The sequence below is a fragment of the Macrotis lagotis genome, chromosome 4, assembly GCF_037893015.1.
Source record: "Macrotis lagotis isolate mMagLag1 chromosome 4, bilby.v1.9.chrom.fasta, whole genome shotgun sequence".
Classification (NCBI taxonomy): domain Eukaryota; kingdom Metazoa; phylum Chordata; class Mammalia; order Peramelemorphia; family Peramelidae; genus Macrotis; species Macrotis lagotis.
In genome coordinates, this window is record NC_133661.1 from 221,423,032 (window position 1) to 221,450,648 (window position 27,617).

The window sequence follows — 27,617 nt, forward strand, 5'->3', positions numbered from 1 at the left end:
TAGGTGTTGCTTTTTTTAAAGACAGAGATAAGCTATTTTCAATTGCATGGACATTCTAGAGCACTGAACCAGGGGACAGAAAAGCTTTAGTTCAAATCCAGCTTCAGATAATTGGTAACTATGTTAGCATGGACAATGCCACCTAATCTCTGTCTGCTTCTTTTTCTTCATATGCAAAATGAATATAATAGTAACATTAGCTATTGAGAGTTGTTAAGGATAAAATCAGGTAATATTTGTAAAATATTTTGCAAACTTCTAATGCATATGAATGCTATTTTCATCAGTGATTTTTATAACTATATTTTAATGTAATTGGTTTCTTTTTAACATTGCCTATTCTATTTTGATATCTTAATTTTTTTGGAAAAGATTATATATGCATATATATAGATATATAGATATGCTTCACCAGAGTCTTAAAGATATCCATGATAAACACCAAAATTTTTGGAATTCCTATTCAATTGGCAACTGAGCTAAGAACTATCTGACCTCAATCTCTCAGAATTAGATAAATCTAATCACAAAATAAGCAAGAAAGAAATTGAAGAAGATGAACAGTCAGAATAGTTAGAATTGATAGACCTCTGGAGAAAAATGAAATGAGATTAAAAAGCAATATACCTTGTTCTCAATGATTCATGGAACCTACCTAAAAATTGCTCATGTATTAAGGGCACAAAAATCTCACAATCAAATGCAGAAAAGCAGAAATATTAAATGTATCTCTCTAAGATCATAATGTAATAAAAATTGCTATGTAGTAAAGGACCATAAAAAGACAAACTAAAAATTAAATGAAAACTTGATAATCTAAATAGTAAACAATGAGTGTGTCATGCAATAAAACAGAAACTATCAACAATTTCATTCAAGACAATGACAATGAGAAAATATGCCACAAATTAAGAAATGCAACCAAAGTAGTTTTTAAGGGGAACTCTATGTCTCTAAATGCTTACATGAATACATTAGAAAAAGAGATGATTGATGAATTAACCACACAACTAAAAAAGTTAGAAAAAGAACAAGTAAAAATCTCCAATTAATTATCAAATTGGAAATCCTAAAAATCAAGGGAAAGATTGATAAAACTGAAACTAATGAAACTATTATATTAGAAAATAATACTAGGAATTGGTCTTCCAATAAAAAACAATAAAATTGATAAACTTCTGATTAATTTGATTTTCAAAAAGAAAGAAGAAAAATAAATTACTAGTATTAAAAATGAAAAAAGGTGAATTCACCAATGAAGAGTAAATTGTTGCTTTAATTTCCATTTTTCAAAATTTAAGTTTTTTACAATTTTTTTAGAATTTTAGAAAAAGAAATTGAACAAGACATCAGTTAAAGCTCCTACATCCAAAGCATACATGAAAAAAATATCAGTTGGTCTCGGGCCATGTATGAATTTTATGTAATTATTAATTTTGTATGGATCTCCATAGACCTGACAGATAAACTATTCCTTGTTCTCCTAACTGGCTTATGACATCACCTTGTATTGCCTAAATCCTGTACCCATTTCGATCTTACCTTATATAGAGAATGAGATGCTATTCTATGTCTAGTTTTTGCCATTCTAGCTTTCCTGGTAATTTTTGTCAAAGATTAAGTTCTTATCCCAGTTTATCATGGATATCTTTAAGAGTTTGGTGAAGCTTGAGTTAATCAAATAATAAATTATTATTATTATTACCATTTACTACTATTCTTTGAACATCATCTATTCCTCTGATTCACCACTCTATTTCCTGGCTATGATTAGGTTTTATAATATAATTTTAAGTATTTTTTTCAGAAAAACCCTTAATATTCTTGACTTTTGTTCCTCCATATGTATGTTGATTCTATTTTTTTCTAGTTCAATAAAGTAAGTTTCAGTAGTTTGATTGGTATGGGAAAATGAGATATTAATACATTGGTAGTGATGTTGTGAACTGCTTCAAATATTCTGTAGGAAAATTTGGAACTAAAAGGACTAGATCAAAGGGTCTGTATGATTTTATAGTTAATATAAATATTTTTGTATATATAGGTCCACTTCTTTTTTTAATCTCTTTTGAGATATAAAAAGGAAATGGACCAATAAATATAAAAATATTTATAGCAGCTCTTTTCTGGTTCCAAAGAATTGGAAATTGAAAGGATGCCCATTAATTGGCAAATTGTAATATGTAATTATGATGGTGCTTTAAGAAATGATGAGCAGATAGTCTCAGAAAAACCTAGAAAGGCTTACCTGAGCTGATGAAAAATGAAACATGTTGTGTTAAAAGTAAAAAGCAATATTGCAAAATAATTAGCTATTAGCTATTGATTAACTATTCCTAGATTACACCAATGGAAGACAGCTCTGTAGACTTATCCATCCCCATAGAAAGGACTCATGATATCTTAATAGATTGAAGTATACTGGGTTTTTTTTTTTTTACTTTCTTCAGAATTAAGACCTCAGTTTATCTAAGGCAGGAATGGGGAATCTTTTTTTCTGCCAAGGGCTATTTAGTTATTTTTATCATCATTAGAGATCCATACAAAATTATCAACTTAAAAATTGGTCTAATTAACTCACCCCTTATAAATCCTGACTGCAGTTGTGATCTAAAGCTACATCCGTTCAATTACTAAGGGCTAGGGAGTCATGAAGGATCATCCAAAGGTAGAAAATCTCCTCTGGTCTGATGAATTTACAGGATAATTCTAACTTCAAAGAAATATTAGTACCAATGCTACAAAAATTTTTCTTAAAAATTGAAAAATAAGCTCCTTTTGTGAGACATTAAGTATTATCTTACCTAAATCAGGGAAGTAAAAAGCAAGGAGAAGAATAGTTAGCATTTGTATAGCACTTAAGAATCACAAAAGCATTTGACAAATAACATCTTTAATCCTTGAACAATAGGTGCTGCTATTATCCCTATTTTAAAGGTGAGGAACCTCAGTCTCAGAGGTTAAATCACTTGCTCAGAGCAACATAGAAAATGTCTGAGTCACAATTTGAACTCAAATCTTCCAGACATAAAGTACAACACTTAAGAAAAATGTCAGTAAGGAATATTGATTTTAAAAATCATTAATATGTAGATTTAGTTAAATATCAATTATCAGAAACACCTGGACCAGGACAACCATGTAGAATGATAGTACCAATTAAAAAGAATGGGTATAGGAAGGAGAGGACATTAAAGGAATAAAAAAAGAAAGAAATATATCATCATAAGTAAAGAAAAAATATGCATTTTATAGATATAGATAGATATGTACCTTAAAAGATCAGAATATATTAAATAAAAAATTCCAACTTGCCTTTATTATTATATGTTACTGCGGATAATAAATTAGGCATCATCAGAAGTAAAACTGCATACAAAAAATCCTTTCCCATCTGTTTGAAAAAATAAAAATAAATTTTCACTTAATTGCCCTGTATTATCCTTACATAATTAAAGTTTAAATAATCAAATTATATATTTTCCTTCAATTTTTTAAGGATTGTATATGTCTGAAACAATTTAACATTTGATTCAAGTTGTTTCAAGTTTTCCTTCCTAATTACTATCTCTTACATGTAAACTAGAAAGAAAAATAATTTTTTTTTAGGTTTTTGCTAGGCAATGGGGTTAAGTGGCTTGCCCAAGGCTACACAGCTAGGTAATTATTAAGTGTCTGAGGACAGATTTGAACTCAGGTACTTCTGACTCCAGGACCCGTGCTCTATCCACTGCACCAACCTAGCTGCCCCAGAAAGAAAGTATTAAGTCAGAATTTCTTTCAGCCTAAATAACTTTTGTTAGAGAAACCAATTCATATTGACTGTGAATAAAACAAAACTTAACTTCATGGGATCTATGAGACTAACCAAGAGCCAGAGCTACTATTTAAGCAGTTAAATTAATATTTTTAACTAATATAGAGTGCTTGATCTCTGAATTATCTCTGAATCATTTTCAACTTAACTCCAACAGTTTGGAATTTTTAATTAAACAAAATATTAAAAGAATAGCTTGAGATTACACTCTTCTTACCATTTTAGGGGTAATACCCAAACCTTTCTTCACCCTTTTTTAAATCTGTCCAGTTTTCTTCCTCATAGAGCAAGAAGGGCTATAAATATACCAATTAAATTTCCACAGTTGATCAGTTGGAGTGCCCATACCAACATGGCCAGCTACCAGCTTCTACCTACTACAGAAAAGTACTGGAAGGTTCCAAAGTGGGGCAGTTGGAATGAATCTCCAACTGTCTCCTAAAAAGTAATATTCAAAAGACACAGTCTCCAAATAACAATGGGAAGTTTGAGTTCTTCCTATAAGCATGAATAATCTATCTTGGGGGAAAACAAATAATGATAGTTTGCTGATATGAGCCTGATGTATGAATGTTCTTGATGAAAGACTAATTTAAATACAATACAGAAAACCAATGACCATTTTCTCAGTCTTGACCTTGAGACATCCCTATTGCATTTGTCATTATTGATGTTCCTTCCTGAATTTTTATAATACTACCCTTTTTTCTGGAATAAGTGACCAACAAAATTAAGGATGATAAAAGTAAGATAATATTTGCAGGACTTAAAAGTTTTACCTATATGTAAGTTGTTAAGAGATATTTTCTCCTGTGCCCACTGACTTGCAAAAAAAAGTAATTTTGCACCAGAGGTAGAGAAATTTCATCTGTATCATAAAAATCAAGAAGAGCAATATGAACTTATAGTAGAGAACATTATTTCATAAGGTACTCACTCCCTTACCAGCCTTCCCACTTGTTTGTACCTTGGGGCCCATTCAAGGGATTTCTCCTTTGTTGCAGGTCTCAAATTGAATCCCTCTGTTGCGGTCCACTCTGGCCAGCCGGGTCTCAGTTTATTTCACACAACTCTTCGGGGAGCTCCGCCGGACATGTCCCGCATGTTCAATAATGAAAGTCAGCCAGTGAGAGATAAGCAAGGAATTTATTGCAGGTATATGCTACATCTCTGACTCACATAGTTGAAATAAGGGTATATATAAGCCTAGCCCCTTGTATCAGCATCCCTCATCTCCAGGCCTGTGGAAGTGTAATGGGCTTGCCACAAAAGGTCTGTATCCTGGGAAAATGTGGAATCTTTAACAAGATAAAGAGAGAGATAAGTACCAGAACTCCTTCCTGGGACAGTTGAACAATATGAGGATGAAAGGCAGAGGGATAAGGACAAAAGGTCCTTCCTGAGAATATTCAACAAGATAAGGATGAAAGGCAGGAGAACAAAGAGAGAGAAGGGCCAGAGCTCCTTCCTGAGTTCAGAGCACTCTGGCATGGACCTTCCTGTTGTCCCAGGTCTCAATGACTCTCAGGATGAACTCCTCATGGCCACATACTCTATTATCCCCTTACAATTCCCCTTTCTTGTTTAAGCGCAAAGCGCCCTATAGATTCCCAGAAAAGGGTTGTCTTGGAGGATCAACAAAAACATGAGTCAGAACCTTTCTTATGCATGAGATGAGGACTTGCATCACAAGGGACACACACAAGCAAAATAATAAAAGTCCAATACCAAACAATATATAAGGTAAAAATACATGCAACAGACCACCAGATTGAGCATGAAAAAACTGAATCAGCTTATCTGAAACCTGATTAGGTCGTAGATCAGAATCTGCTGCCTGGTCAATATAATCAGCTATTTGGGCTAATTTTGACAATTCTAATGTAACATTTTCCATACTCAATCCATGCAGCTGGGCTCTAATAACATTCCATTCTACTTGAGATTCATTATATTGTGCTTTGGTCAAACAATATTGATTATATCTATAATCACATTGTAACCTTTGTTGTAATTCCAAATATTGTACTTCTTCTCCCAGAAACATAGTGGCTTTCTGCAATTGATATAATGCTTTATAAAATTGCTCATCTACCTGAAGCTGATGTTTAAATCCCACTGAAACATTCCGCATTAATTCTTGTAAGCCCTGAGTATTAGATATTGACATAGCAAGAGCTGTAGAAGCCACAATGGCTTCTACCAATAATGTAATGCCCAAAACAACACAAGAAATACATCTTTTTGAACGAGTTTGAATTGTGCTCATATGATCATCCAAAAGGCTAAAGATATGATCACTTTTAGTTCTAAACCAATCATTTGCTTTAGCTACAGTGAAGGCATAATGAGGTCTAGTCACAATAAATATGCGACTCCCAATAGAGAGACGCTGTCCCAAACATGTTATGACTATGCAGTTTATACAAGTTATATTATATACATCTGGAGAATAATTGGTCAAGGTCAGTGAAGAATTATCTTCTGTAGCTACAAGGAAAGCATATCCTTTTTCCTATGCATACTTGGCCCATTATGGAGATGTTATTAGCAATGTTATTGGCTGGATCTAGACTAGATAATTCTGGCATACCCTGCACTGTTGGCCCTCCTACTGCAGCGATTACTTTTTCAATCCCTTTCACTAATTTTCCTGTCTTATGGTAATATTGTTGTCTCGGATATTCTGCAGCCCCTCTATCTATTAAATCCCGAGTAGTATTGTGACATGATACAAGGTACTCTGTATCATTCTGAAAATTTAACGGTATGTTAACACACTGATGTGTATGACAAGTAGTATAGGGCATGAAACCTGGGTATTTGGCTAGTAAAGTAAGATTATGTGGTAAGACATTGTTACAAAAGGGATGGGCCCTGTTGTGCAAATATTTCTTGGTTTTGTTTATAGGGATATCAATTCCTTCGAATCTCCATGTGTATAAATGATATCTTCTAGTGTTAATCTGTATACTATCTTTTTGTTGTTTAACAAACAAATCTCCCAACACCATATATCCATCACTGACTTGGGCACACCATGGCACCAGTCCACGTATTTTTGTAGTAACATTCCATTGCTCACCAGTCCAAATGCCTCCAGACTTCTTTTGTATACATAATGGGAGGCCTTTTGTTAGTCCTGTGAATACAAATCCTTTGGTGCTCTTTATTAAAGCTTTCTCAAAAGTTATTCCTTCGAACCCTCCTTCTTCATACATTCTAGATAGATTACCATACAACTGAAAAGAAGGTATATCATCTGTCCATGATAAAGCTTTCAACCAGGGTGGAGAAGGTACGAATGCCCAATGATGTTCTTCAGCATTAGTTTTCTCAACAGTTATTTGAAAAAGGAGAAACATTTTCAAGAGGGCCAACATTTTTTTCTTTTTGTAGTGATTCTTTCTTCCTCGTTTTCCTCTTCTTCATATCCTCTTGTTCTTCTTGTTCTTCCACTGTTCTGATTCTTTTAATGGGAATCCACTGGTCCCCTGCATCTGTGGAAACACAAACATACCCTGGACCCCATATTAATACAGGAAAAGGGCCTGACCATTTATTGTTCAGATCTTTTATCATAACCCTTTTTTGATTGTTTATTGAATTGTCTCTTATGTGTCTAGATCATAACGTCCTTTTTATGGTCACATAATGTCTCATAGCTGGTGTCAAATTGTCAAATTTCGAAAATTGAAGGTAATTGTATGTGTACACAGCCTTATCCAGGTAACCCTGGCATAGAGGACCTCTTCCCCTTTCTTGTTTAGCGAGTATCGCTTTCAGGGTACAATTAGTCCTTTCCACTATGGCCTGTCCAGTAGGGTTATACGGAATACCTGTGATATGTATCACACCCAACTCCCTTAGCCATTCATGAAAAGACCTGGAAGTATAAGCCGGTCCGTTATCAGTTTTTATCTCACAAGGGAGGCCCGATATGGCGAAACAATGAAACAGATGGTTTTTCACATGTCTCAATTGTTCACCACATTGGACTGTGGCCATTAAGAACCTAGAAAACATATCAATGGTCATATGGATATTGACACCAGACAAATGAATGACATCCATTTGCCATATTTCATTAGGGGCTAAACCTCTTGGATTAACACCAGTCGAGGCAGGAGGTGTAAAGGGAATACATCGAGTACATCTTTTTACTATACGACGAGCTTGTTCCCTAGTAATGCCATATAAACGAACTAAAGAATGGGAAGACATATGAAATTTAGAGTGTGCTTGTTCAGCTACTTGAACTGAACAAATGAGTGAAGGAGACAATGCAGAATCCACTAGCTTATTCCCTTCAAATAACGGACCAATTCTGTCTGTATGAGATCTAACATGCATAATGTACAATGGATTGGACCGACTCCTGACTATATTTTGCAACTGATTTAACAGACTTCCTATGGAAGATTTGTGATCTATCAAAACGGACTGTTCTATTTTTTGTACTATATTTACAGCATAAGCACTATCAGATATAACATTGATGGGTTCTGTGTACCTTCTTATAGCCTCAATTATAGCAAATAATTCATTCTTTTGTGTGCTGTTATAGGGAGTTGTTAATACAATCATATCATTGTTTTTCTCATGATATATAGCAGCCCTGTGATCTTTCGTGGCATCAGTGAAAACATTGTTCCCTCTTACTGGGTGTATTCTAACAACTCTTCTTGGAGGCATGCCCCATTCTTCACACAACTTATGTACAAGAAGGGGTGATTGGGTATTTTTAAATTCTCCCCATTGAGACAATATTGCCCAATAAAAATCATTTTGACACAATTCTTCTATTTGATTCATAGTGTATGGGACAAAGAACAAAGGCTTGGTCCCAAATATCATAGCTGTCCTTTTTGCTGCTTCTAATAATACTCTTCCTACCTTTTCCCATATGTTTGTTAGTGTTCGATCCTCCCTGGGGCCATACACCCATTCCAATATTTTTATATCCTGATGTATAGCTGCATAGGGAGATTTGCATCGGATTAGAGTAATACCAATTGCCTGCTTATCATTTACCCTGTATGTTTTTTCCGAAGAACATAAAGTTATTATATCTTCACAGGCTCTTCTAGCTTCTTCTGTCCATTCCCTAACTGAAGTTAAATTAGAATCCCCTCTCAATATATCATATAAGGGTCTCATTAAAGATGAAGGTATAGGAGTCTGTGCCCTTATCTATTGTATGGACCCCACTAATTTCTGAAAATCATTCAATGTTTTTATTTTACTATAGTCAATTTGTACAGGTTTCTGTGATATATAATGATCAGAAACTGTAAATCCTAAATAAGAATACGGAACCTGAGTCTGTACCTTATTCCTTGCTATAGTTAATCCAAATTTTTCCAGTTCATGAACAATACAGTCACTTAACAGTTTTAATTTTTCTTGACTTTTGTGTGCAACTAAAATATCATCCATATAATGACATATGTAAGCCTCAGGCCATTTTTGCCTAGGTTTTTTCAAGGCTTGATCCACATACCATTGACATAAAGTAGGACTATTAGCCATGCCCTGAGGAAGAACTTTCCATTGATATATCTGCATTGGTGCTTTGAAATTAATTTGTGGTACAGAAAATGCAAATCTTTCTTTGTCTTGTTCATGTAATGGAATGCTATAAAAAACAGTCTTGTATATCAATAATCCAAATTAAGTAACCTTCCAGAATAGCATTAGGTGATGGTAAACCTGGCTGTAAGGTTCCTAAAGGATGCATAACAGCATTAACTCCTCTTAAGTCTGTCAACATTCTCCATTTTCCTGACTTTTTCTTTATTACAAAAATCGGAGAGTTCCATGGGGAAAAAGTAGGTTCAATGTGTCCCAATGCTAATTGCTCTTTTACCAGGTTTTGTAATGTAAGAAGCTTTTCATAAGTCAGGGGCCATTGTTCCTTCCATATAGGTTTGTCATTAATCCATCTCAAAGGTGGACAGGTTAAGTTACAGCTTCTTGCAACAACAATGGCCCCTGTTAAAAAGACTCATTGGTTAATCTTAAATGCCAATGTTTCATAATGTCTCTGCCCCATAAATTCATGGTCAATCCTGATACTATCAATGGTTTAAATGTTCCCTTCGTATTTTCCATATTCCACTCTATCCATTCAGCAGCTTGTAAAGCTGATTGCATACCTCCTATACCCACTACTTGTGCACCAGCAGATTCTGTGGGCCACCCTTTTGGCCATAAATCTAAAGCTATTACCGTCCGGTCAGCTCCCGTGTCTAACAAACCTTGAAAAGGTTTCCCATTCAATTTGATTGTTAACATTGGACATCCCAATGTAATGTCCTGCACTAAGCCCACCTGTATATTTTCTGTTTCTTCACGGATAGGTACTGCAATAGCTAAAGGCAACATATTAGTAATAAAGGCAGGAACATCATGAGGATTAGTAAGGACAAGATAAGTAGCTCCTTTTGATAAAATAATGGGATGAATAATACAAGGAACATATTCTATGGAAGATAAAATCAAAGCAGTAAAGGGGAGGGGAGCTATTGGTATATTAGCTGTGATAAACAGAGGAATTTGTACCTTGTTTATACTGTATAAGGGTCGAATGTCTCTTTCTGTGCTGTGAGACGTTTGTATTCGCTCTCCAGTGTCTGTACTGGGCAGGTCTGAGATACATATTGGGTAGGGGCCCGCAAGGGGCCCCTCACCCCATTTCCCTGCTTCTTATTGGAACGACACTGTTTGGCATAATGTCCATGTTTTCCACATTTAAAACAAGTAATCATAGGTTTGTTTCCTTTCTTACAATCCTTTTTTAGATGCCCTAATCCTCCACACCCATAACATCTCTTAGCTTCTTGTTGTTTGGAAGTCATAGCTCCTGCTAACAATTCAGCCCTATATACCTCTGAACCCACCCTTTCACATCTATTCAACATTTCTTCTATCCCTGCTGAAGATGGCAATCCAAGCATAGCCTTTCTGAAATCATCATTAGCATTTTCCCTCAGCATAAGTTTTAAAATAGTTTCAGCTCCCTCAACAGGCCCCATACACCTGGCCACAGCTTCTTGCATTCGAGCAACAAAATCAGGGAATAACTCTTTTGGGCCTTGCTTAACTTGTGCCAATGTTTTTCTGTCTCCTTGCTCTGAAATTAATTTGCCCCATGCCCTTTTTGCACAATCAGAAATTAGCACATATTCAGCGGGACCATAATTTAACTGTGCCTCTGTTGTTTCATACTGTCCCTGTCCAGCCAGAGAAGCAAAAGCTTGTGCTTTACCTTCTGGACCATTTCCCAATCTTACAGCTTCTACTTTAGCACTTTCCGCAAATTCCGCCCTCCATACGACTGCTTGCCCTGCTGTTAAGCAAGCTCTAGCTAAAAGTTTCCAATCATTAGGACATAATATGAAGGTTTGAGCTAATTGATCCAACTGAGCCAATACAAAAGGAGCTATAGGACCATATTGGGCCACTGCAGCCTTTAAGTCCTTAATGTGCTTCCATGGTATGGGTGTATGAGCTCTCCTAACTTGCCCTGGGACATTAGGATCCGGTACTTCAGTGACTGGATACACATTCCATCCTGTCAAATCTTCTCCTTTTTCCAAAGCTAAACTTAAAGCCTTTTCTAATTCTGATTCAGCTTTATCTTTGTCTTTTATTAAGTTTTTTAAGTGCTCTGTATTTCCAGTTTCCTTAGTGGTCTTAGAGACACACAGATCATAATCCGGACAGGATGGATAACGGGGTGTTAAAGAAAAAGGAGGAGGGAACCAACAATCTTTCCCCTCTTCAAATGCCACAGCTTTATTTTCAATTCAACTTTCTGCAGCAGACTGCCCTTTCAGCTGCTCAGAGACACTGAAGGCATTCTTTACTATGGAAAATATACTGAAATCTAATTCTTTTAAATACAACAGACATTCTTGTTCATATGCTGTCATCTGTTCTCCTATTACCTGCCATTTTTCTTTTGTTATTTCTATATTCTGGGCCCATGGTGATATTGTCTGTATTTTTTCAATGAATGTCCATAAATCTTTTAGTTGTATAGTAATCCCTTGTTTCTTGATAACTTTGTATAACTGTCTGGCCCAAATTTCACTTTCCTCTGGCTTAACCATGGGTACCGTATTCCCCATCTTCCCCGCCTACTCAAGTAGTGAAGGTACTTTCACTATCTTCTTGTCCTACTGACAAGGTCCCGGTTCTCTTTCCTGCCCTTACCTTTAGTCCCTGTTCGGACGCCAATTCTGTTGCGGTCCACTCTGGGCAGCCGGGTCTCAGTTTATTTCACACAACTCTTCGGGGAGCTCCACTGGACATGTCCCGCATGTTCAATAATGAAAGTCAGCCAGTGAGAGATAAGCAAGGAATTTATTGCAGGTATATGCTACATCTCTGATCTCACATAGTTGAAATAAGGGTATATATAAGCCTAGCCCCTTGTATCAGCATCCCTCATCTCCAGGCCTGTGGAAGTATAAGGGGCATGCTACAAAAGGTCTGTATCCTGGAAAAATGTGGAATCTTTAACAAGATAAAGAGAGATAAGTACCAGAACTCCTTCCTGGGACAGTTGAACAATATGAGGATGAAAGGCAGAGGGATAAGGACAAAAGGTCCTTCCTGAGAATATTCAACAAGATAAGGATGAAAGGCAGGAGAACAAAGAGAGAGAAGGGCCAGAGCTCCTTCCTGAGTTCAGAGCACTCTGGTATGGACCTTCCTGTTGTCCCAGGTCTCAATGACTCTCAGGATGAACTCCTCATGGCCACATACTCTATCTATTATCCCCTTACATCCCTCATCCTTGTCTTTACTCTAGTGTCTGATTGAAACAAGAATAAACTATATTCTGGCCACCCATGTTAGGAATAAACTAAGAGGGACAAGGAAACTATGCTTCCTTCTGTTTAGAGTAGTTCATAGATTAGAGAAACCTAAAAGTTTCCACACACCAACCTCTCTAAATAAATAATATAAGACAAAAGAAAACAAATCAACACCTGATAAAACCCAGAACACTAGTGAACTCCCAAGAGAGTATGGAATTGTAACAGCATATTCCAGAATGATTCAAGAGAGAAATCAGAAACATGGCATTAAAAGGTTAATAAATGACATAATTAAAGATTTGCAGCATGAAATAATTAGCAGAATAATAAAATGTTATTCACAATGATGTCTTAAAAGAAAAACTAAAGCATCAAATACAAATACACTAAAGAAAAGAAGAGTTTGGGAGACAAGCAGAAAAGCAACAAAAATCAAAAATAATCACTATGCATCCAAAGACCTTGAGCTTTAATGTACCATGTATAGAGATAACTTAAGGATCATAAGACTCCCAGAACAATGTGAAAGTTGAAGAGAATATCAAATATAAAGAAAAATTGAATAACACAAGACAATTCTTCAACCACAAAAAAACTATAAAAGAGAATGAACAAAATATTCTGAAAAAAATTAATAAAACAAGGCAGTTCTGCCACAACAAGAAACTATAAAAAAAATGGAATAATATATTCTGAAAGGTAAATTAGTTCATGATACAACATAAAATGACTACCTTGTAAACTTGATCTTGATTATCAAGAAAAAAGATGGCCACTCAAAGAAGAAGGAGAAAAAGGAGTATAAGGAGGAGGAGGACCAGGAGAAATAGGAGGAGGAGGAGGAGGAGGATGGGGAGGAGGAGGAGGGAGGGAGGAGGAGGGGGAAGAGAGTGGGAGAGGAGGAGGGGTGGAGAGAGGGGGAGTGAAGGAGGGGGAAGAGGGGGGAGGAAGAGGAGCAGGAAGGGGTGGAGGAGGAGGAAGAAGAAAGAAGAAGAAGAAGAAGACAGAAAAGAAGAAAAAAGAGAGAGAAAGAAAGAAAGAAAGAAAGAAAGAAAGAAAGAAAGATCAAGAAGAAAAGGTTTGCAAAGTACTCCAAATCAAGGGGAAGAAAACAACTCCTTTAAAAGTAGAATCGACCAAATGGAAAAGGAAACATAAAAGCTAACTGAAGAGAATAAATCCTTTAAAATTAGACTTGGACAAGTGGAAACCAATCACTCCACAAGACACTGAGAATCAAACAAAACTAGAAGACTGGAAAAATAGCCAAAAATGTAAAGTATCTTTTAGGGAAAATGACAGACATGTAAAATAAATCCAGGTTGAATAATTTATGAATTATCCATCTACCTGAGAGCCATGACACACACAAACATGCACATATATACACACAGCCTAGACAATATCTTTCTAGAAAATATCAATGAAATTTGCCCTAATATCCTTGAACAAGAGAGTAAAATAGTCCTTCAATGAATTCACTGTTCACCTTCAGAAAATATCCCCAAATAAAAACTCTAAGGAATATTATAGCCAAATTCCAGAATTATCAGCTAAAGAAGAAAATACTACAAATAGTCAAAAAGAAATGTTTCAAATAGCAAGGAGTGAGGATTAGGATTATTCAGAATTTAGCAGCCTCAACATTAAAATATCAGAAGGCCTGTAATATGATATTCCAGAAGTTAAAGGATCTTGAATTACAACCAAGAATAAACAACTCAACAAAATCAGCATATTTCTTCGGAGGAAAATATGGACACCCAACAAAATAAGGAATTTTCACTTACCTGATAAAACAATCAGAACAAGAGGCAAAAGTAGAATTAGAAAAAATTCAATCACCATCTGATCCCTACCTGAAAGGGATCCTAAGAGGATAATTGACAGAAATATCATAGCCAAATTCCAAAATCCTCAGGTTAAGGATAAAATATTAAGAGCAGCAAGAAAAAAACAATTCAAATACAGCAGAATCACAACTGAAATTACCCAAGACCTATCAGCAGATGCATTAAAAGACTGCTGGTCTTGGAACACTACATATTGAAGAGCAAAAGAACTGAGGTTGCAGCTAAAATGTCAACCCAAGCAAAGTTAAGTATTACCCTGAATTTTAAAGAAAAGAATTCAATGAATTGCAAGACTTTCAGGATTAAGACCTGAACTTTGACATTCAAAGACCTAGAGAAATTCAAGGTAAACATCAAAGACTTAACTACAAAGGACTCAATAAAGACAAGTTGTTTATTATTATTTGTATATGGAAATGTAATCCATATATCCAAGATTGTTATTCGTAATTGAGTAGTCAGAGCTTAGTAGGATGCAATTTTATCATCTTATTTGAATGAAGTGTAAGAGAAAGAAATGATAAAAAAAAACAAATGGGGAAAGAGAGCAGAAAGAAGGGTCTTATTGAACTAGTTGTCTTGTTTCTTCTCATCTCACCTTTTGTGATTCAATGATTTGTTTTGAAAAAAGAAACAAGTTTAAATAACATAAATTATTGGAAAGACAAATTTTCAAAAAATTGCATGAAATTCCAAAGCAGAATAGAATTGACTCCTGGATTTCATGTATCACTGTTTTGATTTTATTTTTAAAAGCATTAGATTGTAATGGGGACAAAAGCACAGGAACTGGAATCATCAGATCATAGGATTTATATGTTATATCATCTAATGAAAACCTTTCATTTTATAGTTGAGGAAACTAAATCAGAGGGTATGATTTAACAAATATCACCCAGGTGATAATTAGTTGAAGAAATCATATAAAATCTAATTTTAAATCTGTGCTCTGCCACTGTTATTTTCTTTTCTTTTCCTTTTGTTTTGTTTTTTTTTTTGGCAAGGCAATGGGGTTAAGTGGCTTGCCCAAGGCCACACAGCTAGGCAATTATTAAGTGTCTGAGGCTGGATTTGTACTCAGGTATTCCTGACTCCAGGGCCAATGCTCTATCCACTGCGGCACCTAGCCAGACCTGTTATTTTCACACATGAAAATAGCACATAAATTTGGTGTTCATTGAGCCCTGTGTACTTCCTTTAGTTAAAGTCAAATGTTTACTGAGTATCATGGAAAAATATAGAAATATTTAATAAAGAGGTGAGATTAATTTAAATGAACCAGATAATGCCTTCTTTAACTCTTGTTTTCCTTACCTGTATATAAAATGAAAGGTTTGGGCTAGCAGGCCCTTTCAGATCTTAACAGACAATAACTTATGGTTCTATAATCATCACCAATAAACCATAGTTCAAGAACACACTGGAGTTTTGGAAATTGATTTGGAAATAGACCAATAAAGCTGCTAAATTATGCACATCTTTTGATTTAGCAGTATGATTTCTAGGCTGATACTCCAAAGACCCCAGAGGGGGGAAAAAGAACCCATACATAAATATCTATAGCAACTATTTTTCTGTTGGTAAAGAACTGGAAATAAACAGAGAGTGTTCATCAGTTGGGGAATGGTTGAACAAATTATGGCATATGAACAAAATATGGTATATAGTATAAGAGTACTTTTGTGGAATATCATCATTTCATAACAAATGTGTGAAGACCTTAGTGAACTGATTGAGATGAAAATGAGCAGAAGCAGAATAATTTACCTACAAACAATACAACTGACAATTTTGGAAGACAACATTAATCAATCACATTTGAGGACCTACAACAAAACATACTCTTCATCTCCTGACAGATAATGTTGGACTGAGGGTCCTGAGGGTCCAAGACCTTTTTAAAAAAAGGTGTTATTTTTAATAGAAGAGGTTGAAGAGAGAGAAAATTTATTTTTATTTATTAAAATTTGAAACTAAATGTCCAGAAAAAAAAGCAGATAAAAGGTCAAAAAGGTTAGTAGACAAGCAAGGGATTTTATTACTATCATCTTAAATTTAACATATATTTGAAAATTTGTAACAAGTTTCATATGGAATTATCATTTCTATTCCTTGCAATAAATATTCAAATTTTATATTAAATTCATAATAAAATTGATAGTAGAGAATAAAAAATTTTTGATGACATTAAATTAGAAAGGTTTTGCACAAATACCAATGCAACCATGATTAGAAGGAATGCAGCAGGCTGAAAAACAATTTTCACAGCTAGTATTTCTGATAAAGGACTAATTTCTAAAATATATAGAGAATGAATCAAATTTATAAGATTATAAGCCATTGTCCAATTGATAAATGGTCAAAAGATATGAACAGGCTGTTTTCAGATGAAAAAATTAAAGCTATCTATAGTCACATGAAAAATGTTCTATATCATTATTGATTCGAGAAATGCAAATTAAAATATTTCTGAGGTACCACCTGGCACTCATCAGATTGACCAATATGACAAAAAAAGAAACTGATTAATGTTGGAGGGAATGTGGGAAATCTGGAACACTAATGCATTGTTGGTGGAGATATGAACTGATCCAACCATTCAAGAGACCCCAAAAGCACAATAAAATGCCAGCAATATCACTATTGATCTATATCCCAAAGAGATCATAAAAAAAGAGAAAGGACCCACATGTCCAAAAATATTTATAGTTGTTTTTGTAATGGCAAGAAATTGGAAATTGATGGGTTGAGGAATGGATGAACAAGCTATACCAAATGACTGGTATGGGGTACTATTTTTCCATAAGCAGTCATGAGCGATCTGACTTCAGAAAAAAAATGGAAAGACTTGCATGAAATGAGCACAACCAGCAGAACAATATATACTCTAACAGCAACCAACAGCATTGTGAACTGACCAACTATGACAAACTCAGCTCCTCTCAGCAGTTCAGTGATCAAGGACAATCCTAAGAGTCTGTTAAGAAAAATGCCATCCACATCCAGAGGGGAAAAAAACTATGGATTCTGAATGCAGAGCAAAACATACAATGTTTACATTTTTAGAACTTCTTTGATGGCTTATTGTTCTTTTTCATGTGTTTTACCCCTTAATTCTTGTTCTTCTTTCACAGTTTGTCTAATGTAAAAATAGGTTAAACAAGATTTTATGGATAATCTATATCAGGTTGTTTACTGCTGTGGAGAAAGGGGTAGTAAGTAAGGGGTGTAGGGGAAAATGTGGAACTCAAAAACTTGCAAAAGGATGAATGTTGAAAACTATCTGCATATAATTGAAAAATAAAAAGGAGGAAAATCTATGTTCTTCAGGAATGGGTTAAAGAGGTAAAATGCACATTCACACACACACACAGACACAGACACAGAAAGATAAAGGCAGAGACAGACAACAAAAGATAAATCTTTAAAATTTAGAAGGAAACAAGGGAATAGGGAGAGTACTGAGTTAGAGGGTAAGGAAATAGAATAAAACAATATATAGAAGGCAGTATAGATCAATAGGGAGTGGAAAATAGATTTGTAAGTTAGAGACTCTTGAAAGGTTGATAGGTCAAGGAATTGGAGGGCAAGGTAACTTTAAGAAAATGTTACAAAAATGAGAGATATACACAAGCCAAATATAGATATCTATGAATATTTATGTATTACTTATCTGTGTGAATGTGTCCATAGATAGATTAGACATGAGATAGAGATAGAGATAGAAATAGAGATAGAGATAGATAGAGATGAGAGAGAGAGAGAGAGAGAGAGAGAGAGAGAGAGAGAGAGAGAGAGAGAGAGGTAGAGGTAGAGCTAGAGGTAAAGGTAGAGGTAGAGGTAGAGGAAGAGGTAGAGATAGAGATAGAGATAGATACATATATGTGCATATGTATATGTGATCATGTATCAGTATATATATATATATGTGTGTGTATGCACATTTAAGTGTATCATGTTTAATTGTAATCTTTCTGGGGAAGGGGAAATAAAGTAAACAGGGCACAACAGAGAATAGAAGAAAACTTACAAGTAAGTAAAGATACTTTTGAACACAAGGTGCAGTATTTCTTAACTAGGCTTTATTGAAACACAAATTTATTGCTTTATATTATACTTTATGTTTTGTTGACAATGTTCATCTGGTGATTTTTTCTTATTCTGTATTAAATTTAAAAAAATAAAACAATTATTAAAAATTAAAATGACAAGAACTGAAAAAAAATTTTGATTTTAAGATACAAGACTCAAGAGTTGTGTAAAAAGGTAAATGGCAAGCAAAAAATTAGTTAATAGGGACAAAATTTTGAGAATTTTATTTCTCTTAGGACAGTTGAAAGGAACATACTTAGAGGGTATGAGTATAAATTGATTATGATGTGATGATACTTGTAATTTGAGAATTATATTTCTATTAAGACAGTTGAAAGTATCATACTTAGAGGATATGGATATGACAGGTATAAAACATTTAAGACACGAAAAAAGAATCACATTGGGAGAAAAAGGGAGAGGCGGAGGAAGGTAAATTATATCACATGAAGGGGCACAAAGTATCTATTACAGAAGGAAAAAAAGGAGAGTGTTAGCATTAAGTGAATCTTACTCAACAGACTTGCTTTAAAGAAGGAATAATATACACTCCCAAATGGGTTTGAAATTTAGGCTATTCTATAGGGAAGTAGGAGAGGAAAGGGAAAAGAAAAAAAAGGAAAGTTTGATAGAAGGGAATATAAAAATAAGAGGCGGAAGAGTGAAGAACAGGAAGAAGGAGACTGATAGAAGGTAGGGCAGATTGAAGTAGGTAGTGGTCAGAAGCAAGACACTAGTGAGGAGGGGAAAGGAGAAAGGAAAGAGAAAAGTACAAATGGGGGAAGATAGGATGATGAGTACTACAGAATTAGTAATCATAATTGTGAATGTGAATGGGATAAACTTTCCCATAAAATGGAAAAAGATAGAAGAGTGAATTAAAATCCATAGTCCTACGATATGTTGTTAACAGGAAACATATTTTAAGAGAGATACACACAAGTTAAAAATAAAAGGCTGAACCCTCATATATTATGCTACAGCTGAAGTTTATTTAAAAAGTTTGGAAAAGCAATGCAGATATCATAAAAGGCAAAAGCAAAAGTAGATCTCTTTTAAAGGGATAAGAAAGGAAAAATCTTCCTAAAAGTTACCATATACAATAAGTAATATCAAAAACATGGATGATTCAAGCAGCAAAATATAAAATTCTTAGAGGAGAAACTAAATGAATTCCAGGAAGACCTAGATAGCAAAATTATACTAGTGGGGGACCTCAACTGTCTCTGTCAGTATTAGATAAATCTAACCACAGAATAAAAAAGAAGAAAGGTAAGAAAGTGAAGAGAATTTTAGAAAAGTTAAATATAATAGGCACTGGAGAAAATTGAATGAAGTCAGAAAGGAAAACATCTGTTTTCTTTGTAGTACATAGCACCTACACAAAAAATGACCATCTATGGTCATAAAAACATCACAATCAAATGCAGAAAGGCAGAAATATTAAAAATATACTTTTCAGATGATGATGCAATAAAAATTGCAAGTAATAAAGAATGAATGAGTCAAACAACAAATCATAGAAATAAATCATAATTTTATCCAAGACAATGAAAAATAACAAAACATCAGACCAAAATATATGGGATGCATACAAAGCAGTCCTTAGGAGAAATTTTATATCTCTAAATGTTTACATGATAATGAGGAGAACAATGAATTGGGCATACAAATAAAAAGTCTATAAAAAGAAAAATTCAAAATCCCCAATCAAATACCAAAATAGAAATTCTGAAAATCAAATGAGATATCAATACATTTGAAAGAAAGAAGACTATGGAACTGATAAAACTAAGAGTTAGTGCAAAGGGAAAAAGGCAATATAATGGATAAACCTTTGGCTAATTTGATTTAAAATAAATAAAGAAAATTAAATTACCAGTATCAAAAATGAAGGGTGAATTCACAGCTAGTGAGGGAGAAATAAAAGTAATATCTTGAGACATTTTGCTCAACTATATGCTAATAAATATGACAATCTAAATTAAATAGTTAAATATTTACAAAAATAGAAATTGCCAGATTAATAGAAGAAGAAATTAAATACTTAAATAACCTCATTTCAGAAAAAAAATTTGAACAGTCCATCAATGAACTCCCTTAGAAAAAATCTCCAGGGTCAGATGGATTTACAAGTGAATTCTACTAAATATTTAAAGAATAATTAATCCCAATTCTATATAAATTATTTGAAAAATAGGTGAAGAGGGGAAGCTAGGTGGCGCAGTGGATAGAGAACCAGCCTTGGAGTCAGGAGTACCTGGGTTCAAATCCAACCTCAGACACTTAATACATACCTAACCGTGTGGCCTTGGGCAAGCCACTTAACCCCATTGCATTGAGCAATCTAAAACAAAAAAAAAAATAGGTGAAGAAAGAGTTCTGCCAAATTTCTTTTATGACACAATTATGCTGACACCTAAACCAGGAAGGGCCAAAACAGAGAAAGAAAATTATAGACCAATCTCCCTAATGAATAGTGATGCAAAAATAAAATATTACAAGAGATTGCAGCAATCTATCACTAAGATAATACACTATGATGAGGTGGGATTATAACAGAAATACAGGGATAATTCAATATTAGGAAAACAATATAAAAGATCATATAAATAACAAAATTCACAGAAATAATATGATTGCCTCAATACATGCTGGAAAAACTTTGACAAAATACAGCACCCATTCCTATTAAATAACACTAGAAAGCATAGGAATAAATGGAGTTTTCCTTAGAATGATAAGTAGTCTTGTACCCCAAGAAGCAAGTCAGAGAACAAGCTATGAAATTTGGGAGTAGAGTTTATTACCAAAGACTGTGTGGAGTTACATTTCCTCAAATCACACAGCCCTGAGTGTTCAGAGGTTTTCATAGTATTTTGAAGGGGGGGGGGTATTGTGAGCAAGTAGGGTACAGAAGCAGAGATAGCAGTTAGATATATTTCTTCCCACAGGCTTAGGGTGAGTGGAGTTTACTATCTCACAGTTCTAGCTATATCTTGGGAAGAGGGAGGAGACAGAGCAGGAATTTTGCAGATTCAGCAAAAGGATTAGGTTAACAAGAGCATTTTGCAAGTCTTAGATAAATTTATGGTATATCTCATGTTCCCCAGGGTCAACTATTTGAATCCTGTCAGAATCTTCCCAGCCCTAAAGGCACCAGCCAAATTTGTATTACTGAAGAGTTTCTTGGGACCCAAAAAAGTGTCAAGGACCTCCTTTACACAGGGCTTACACAAATATTAATATTGTACTTCAGCAGTATCTATCTAAAACCATCAGCAAACATTATATATAACATAAATATAAACTAGCATCATTTCCAATAAGATCACAGGTGAAACAAATATGCCCTTATCACCAATATTATTCAACATTGTGATGTTCAACTATGATGGACTTGCTCTTAGCAATATAATAATCAAAGATAATTCTGAAGGGCTTGAGATAAAATATACTATTCAAACTGAAAGAAGGAAATATGGCAACCAAATGCAGACCAAAGCAGAGTACTTTTATTTTTTTTAATTTACTATTATTTTCTTTCATTTTTTTCTGATTCTTCTTTCACAAAATCATTAATATGGGCAGTTAGATGGTGCAGTGGACAGATCATTGTCCTTGGAGTCAGGAAGACTGACAACATCAGTCACTTGACTCTTACTAGCTGTGTGTGACCTTGGGCAAGTCATTTAATTCTTATTGCCTTGCATCCAGGGCCACCTCCAGTCATCCTGATTAACATCTGGCCATTGGACTAAGATGACTCCGGAGGAGAAAGTGAGATTTGTGACTTGGCACAGGACCCCCTCACTCAAATCCAATTCAAACACTTGTCATGGCATCAGTTCCTTGATGTCATCAAGGTCTTCTTTGAAAATGAAGGACAAACATTAATACGGAGATATGTTTAGCATAGTCATGCATGTTTAACCTATTTACTCCATATCTAAGGAATGGGAGGAGGGGAAAAAAGAGAGAGGAAAATATGTAACTCAAAACCTTACAAAAATGATAGTTGAAAACTATCTTTGCATGTAGTTGAAAAAAGAAACTTTTTTTAAAAAGCTAAATTTTTTTTCATGTTTTTCCCTTTAGTTCTGATTCTTCTTTTGAACGTGACTAATATGGAAATAAGTTAAACATGATTGTACTTGTATGGCCTATATTGGATTACTCACTATCATGAGTGCTGTGAAGATCAAGAGGGTGGTACAAAAAGGTGGAACTCAAACGCTTATAAAAATGTGAATATTGAGAACTATCTTTGCATGAAATTAGAAAAAATAACATGGAAACCATTAAGAGATGCACAAGAAAAATCATGAAATGATTTATCCTATCTCCAGAGAAAATTTAAAAAAATTCAAAGATATCTATTTTGAAAAAAATAATACTGCTTTATTTTGCTTTTCCTTCAACCTTACTGCTATGCCTCTATCTCCTTTGTATGATTATCATCCATCTCCCATCACCTCTGTGTGAATGTACCTCAAGTAACTATTTCTGACAACGGACTCATTTCTAAAATATACAAAGAACTGAGTCAAATTTTTAAAAAGACAAGCCATTCCCCAATTGACAAATGGTTGAAGGACATGCAAAGGCAATTTACAGATGAGGAAATCAAAGCAATCCATAGTCATATGTAAAATTGCTCTAAATCACTAATTATTAGAGCAGTGCAAATTAAAACATATCTCAGGTACTACCTCACACCTCTCAGACTGGCCAATATGACCAGAAAAGACAATGATCAATGTTGGAAGGGATGTGAAAAATCTGGGACACTAATACATTGTTGGTGGAGCTGTGAACTCATCTAACCTTTCTGGAGAGCAATTTGGAATTATTCCCAAAGGGCAACAAAAATGTGCATACCCTGTGATCCAGTAATACCCAGGTCTATAACCTGAAGAGATTATGAAAAAGTGTCAAAATATCACTTGTACAAAAGTATTCATAGCAACCCTGTTTGTGGTGGCAAAGAATTGGAAATTAAGTGAGTGTCCTTCAGTTGAGGAATGACTGAACAAAATGTGGTATATGTATGTCATGGAACACTATTGTTCTATTAGAAACCAGGAGGGATGGGAATTCAGAGAAGCCTGAAAGTATTTGCATGAACTGATGCTGAGCGAGATGAGAAGAACCAGAAGAACATTGTAAACCCTAATAGCAACATGGGGGTGATGGCCAACCTTAATGGATTTGCTCATTCCATCAGTGCAACAATCAGGCACAATTTTGGGGTATCTGTGATGGAGAATACCATCTATATCCAGAAAAAGAATTGTGGAGTTTGAACAAAGACAAAAGACTATTACCTTTAATTTTATAAAAAAGTCATCTTATTTAATTTTGCTATCTCATATTTTATGTTTCTTCCTCAAGGATATGATTTTTCTCTCATCACATTCAACTTAGATCAATGCATACCATGGAAACAATGTAAAGACTAACAAACTGCCTTCTGTGGGGGTGGGGAGAAGGAAGCAAGATTAGGGGAAAATTGTAAAATTCAAAATAAAATAAAATAAAATCTTTCCTTATAAGGACAAAAGAATATACCTCAAGGATCTATCTAAAGTCTTCTTTTCTTCCACTTTCTCTTCATCATTATCATCTGTCCACATAGACTTTCATGTCCATGAAGAAGACAATCCTGTCTCCCTATCTCTCTCTGTCTCTCTGTCTCTCTCTGTCTCTCTCTGTCTCTCTCTGTCTCTCTGTCTCTCTGTCTCTCTCTCTCTCTCTCTCTCTCTCTCTCTCACCTCAGTTCATCATCAAATGAATGTTGATTATTTCTATATATTCACTATTGAAATCTCAACCTCACCACTCAAGACTCATCTCTCTTCTCAACTTATTTCTTTTAAGGACAATACCACTTTTCTAGTCATTAAGATTCACAGACTCTATGTTCCTGTAGTTTCCTTTTCCCTCATGGAAACTTGGTCAAACTTCAGGGGTCACCTAGAATTATTAAACTAGTCAATCGTTATTCATTCAAAAGCTTGTGGAAAGTATGATCTTTAGCTAAATATCTTGTGAGAGAATTCCCTAGCTGAGGAAAGGAGATGCTCTGGTTCTGACTTTGATCTAAATATCCTTATGTTTTACCCCTTTGACTTAATGGAGAACCTTATAAACCTTATAAACTTCAAAGGTTTTGGAGGATTTTTATTTATTTCGATTGCTCTCACCACATGTTAAGGGAGACAAGAACAAACTAGATACAGAAAAGAAACTGCCAAACCTAAAGGAAAAGGGCTTCAATCAATCAGGTGCTATGCATTATTTCTTTACCACATGTGTTCCCTAAACTTGAATTTAATTTCCTCTGAACTTTAGAAAAGTATAGAAATCAGTAGGAAAGTGTGGGATCCAGGGAGAAAGCATGGGAACTAGTGAGAAAATGTGAGAACTAGGGGAAAGTGTGCTGTGGTCATTAGGAGTGATGTTTTGAATGAATTTCAATAAACACCATATTCTAGACATCTTGTAAAGTGCTTAGGATATAAGTATAATTTTTTTTAGGTTTTTGCAAGGCAAATGGGGTTAAGTGGCTTGCCCAAGGCCACACAGCTAGGTAATTATTGTGTCTGAGATCGGATTTGAACCCAGGTACTCCTGACTCCAGGGCTGGTGCTTTATCCACTACGCCACCTAGCTGCCCCTAAGTATAATTTTTGAATGCCATTTCTGCTCTTCATTTTTGTTGCCCTTTGGGAATAATTCCAAATTGCTCTCCAGAAAGGTTGGATGAGTTCACAGTTCCACCAACAATGTATTAGTGTCCCAGATTTTTCACATCCCTCCCAACATTGATCATTGTCTTTTCTGTTCATATTGGCCAGTCTGAGAGGTGTGAGGTGGTACCTGAGATATGTTTTAATTTGCACTTCTCTTATAGTGATTTAGAGCAATTTTTCATATGACTATGGATTGCTTTGATTTCCTCATCTGTAAATTGCCTTTGCATATCCTTCGACACTTCTTCACTGTCTTCTCTTTTCCTGTAACTGATTTTGCCTTACCAAATCTCATTGTTGTATTACTCCCATAATGTACTGCTTTCACTAGTACTATAATGATGCTCAAGAAAACCATAAAGATATGCTGATTGTGCACACCTTCACTTGGGTAAGTAAATTATTTTATACTTCTCAAATCAATTGACCCTCCTCACAACAGCAGCGTTTCTAAATTTTCAAAACCTTCATGGATCACCTTCTCCACCACTCTTTCATATTTCACTGGAAATATTGAGGGTATTCTCTAAGGCCTTCCTTTTCTCACTAGTTCCTCAATTCAATTCTCAGATGTCCTGTCATCTTCAATACTTTTTCATAATGCAGAGCCACCTATCTGAACAAGTGATCCATTTCATCTCATTTCCTCCTACAGATTTCTCCACTATCATCCCCACACGTTTTCAATGTCTTCCTATCAATTGACTGCTTCTCTACTACCCACAAAAGAAGACCCATCAAAGATCAAAACTTGGCTCTGTCTACTGCTAAGACTATACCTGAATAAAACTAATCTGAATAAAGATCTGAGTCTCCTCATCCACACCATGTTTCCTCCATCTTCAATAATCCCATATTTAATCCATCCATCATCACTATTCCCATTTCTCCTCCCTTTTGTGACTAAAGTTCTTAAGGACATAATTTATCATTAGTCTTTAATTCCTTCCCACTATGTTCTTTTCAGTCTGTCCTTTGATTTCATTATTCAACTGAATCTACCCTCTTCAAAGTTACTCTTAATTGACCTGTTTTCCATCATCTTTCTTGACTTTTCCCATTCCTCCTATCTTTTCCCTAGGATTTTGTGATATTCCTCTTTTTCTCTTATCTGTCTGATCTCAGCATGAGTGCCATTTAGTATTCTGATTATCATTATTCTTTAGAAGTTGGCTTGCCTCTAAGATAAGACTAGAAGTATACTAACCCAGCATATTTAGCAACTAAAGTCAGAGCTCTCAGCATTCAAGGATCTTGGAATAAAGATCAGAGGACAACTAATACATCTGATTCCTACACACATGACCACAGAAGTGACAACATTGGTGACTAACATGTTTCCCTAAGGTTTTCTTGTTGGAGGACCCCAAGGATGCCAGAGGCCATCCCCAGTCTATGATGATCTGGAAAGGGGAATGGGGATCATAATGGGTCATCTTAGCCCAGGTGGAAGTAGGCAGAAGGACCCCTGAGTGGGTCACAGTTGTGGTGGTTAATCAAAGCAAGTATATCATGGGAATGAACATGAGTTCTTGGAAGTCAGTATTCATCTTGACTTTTCACAAACTATGCCAATTCCTTGTGAGTAGTACTGAAGAGCAAACTTTGTAGTCATTGAACAACCATGTGTACCTAAAACTGAATATTAGCAGGTACCATGGAGGGAGGAGCAGATAGTGTAAATTATATTTCTTCTCTAATGTTCAACAGGCCTTGAATACTTTGTCAAATTCCCTTACAAACTATCTATTAGGAAAGCAGATTGTCCCTGGTGATTGTTATTATGCCCATCAATGTAGCTACTCCTGATCTAATCAATGGAAATGAAGTTTAGTGAATGTATAGGATAATAAACCTTATTAATGTGATCCCCCCCTTTTTCTCAATAATTGAAACTAGTCAGAAGTATTTTGCTTTCATCTAAGTTGGGGTCCAGTATAGTATTCTATCTTGGTTGTCCTTCCTCGGGTCCACATGAACTGGTCCTCATACTGCCATCTTCTGGTGAGCATACTTTCCGCTGCACTTTTTATCAGTTCATGTAGATCTTTCCAAGTTTTATTAATTATACTGTATTTTTTTTTAGGTTTTGTTTTTCCAAGGCAAATGGGGTTAATTGGCTTGCTCAAGGCCACACAGCTAGGTAATTATTAAGTGTCTGATGCCGGATTTGAACTCAGGTACTCCTGACTCCAGGGCCAGTGCTCTATCCACTGCGCAACCTAGCCACCCCTATTGTATGATTTCTTATGGAACAGTACCATTCCAT

At 35.1% G+C, this 27,617-nt stretch overlaps 1 protein-coding gene across 5 annotated transcripts in view; it reads right to left on the reverse strand.

Moving 5' to 3' along the window:
* LOC141522202 (cation channel sperm-associated auxiliary subunit beta-like) overlaps positions 1-5,260 on the reverse strand; it is a 204,147-nt gene extending 198,887 nt beyond the window's left edge. For 2 of the 5 annotated variants that reach the window (XM_074235408.1, XM_074235404.1), the window contains exons 1-2: positions 4,785-5,249; positions 3,316-3,394 (exon numbers count right to left, since the gene is read on the reverse strand). In XM_074235408.1, the coding sequence (XP_074091509.1) occupies positions 3,316-3,394; positions 4,785-4,796 (91 nt within the window). In that variant the 5' untranslated portion in view covers positions 4,797-5,249. Of the gene's footprint in view, positions 1-3,315; positions 3,395-4,034; positions 4,187-4,784 lie in introns of those variants that run through there. The other 3 variants (XM_074235409.1, XM_074235406.1, XM_074235407.1) reach the window with 3 other exon arrangements.
* Between the last annotated feature and the right edge of the window lie 22,357 nt (positions 5,261-27,617).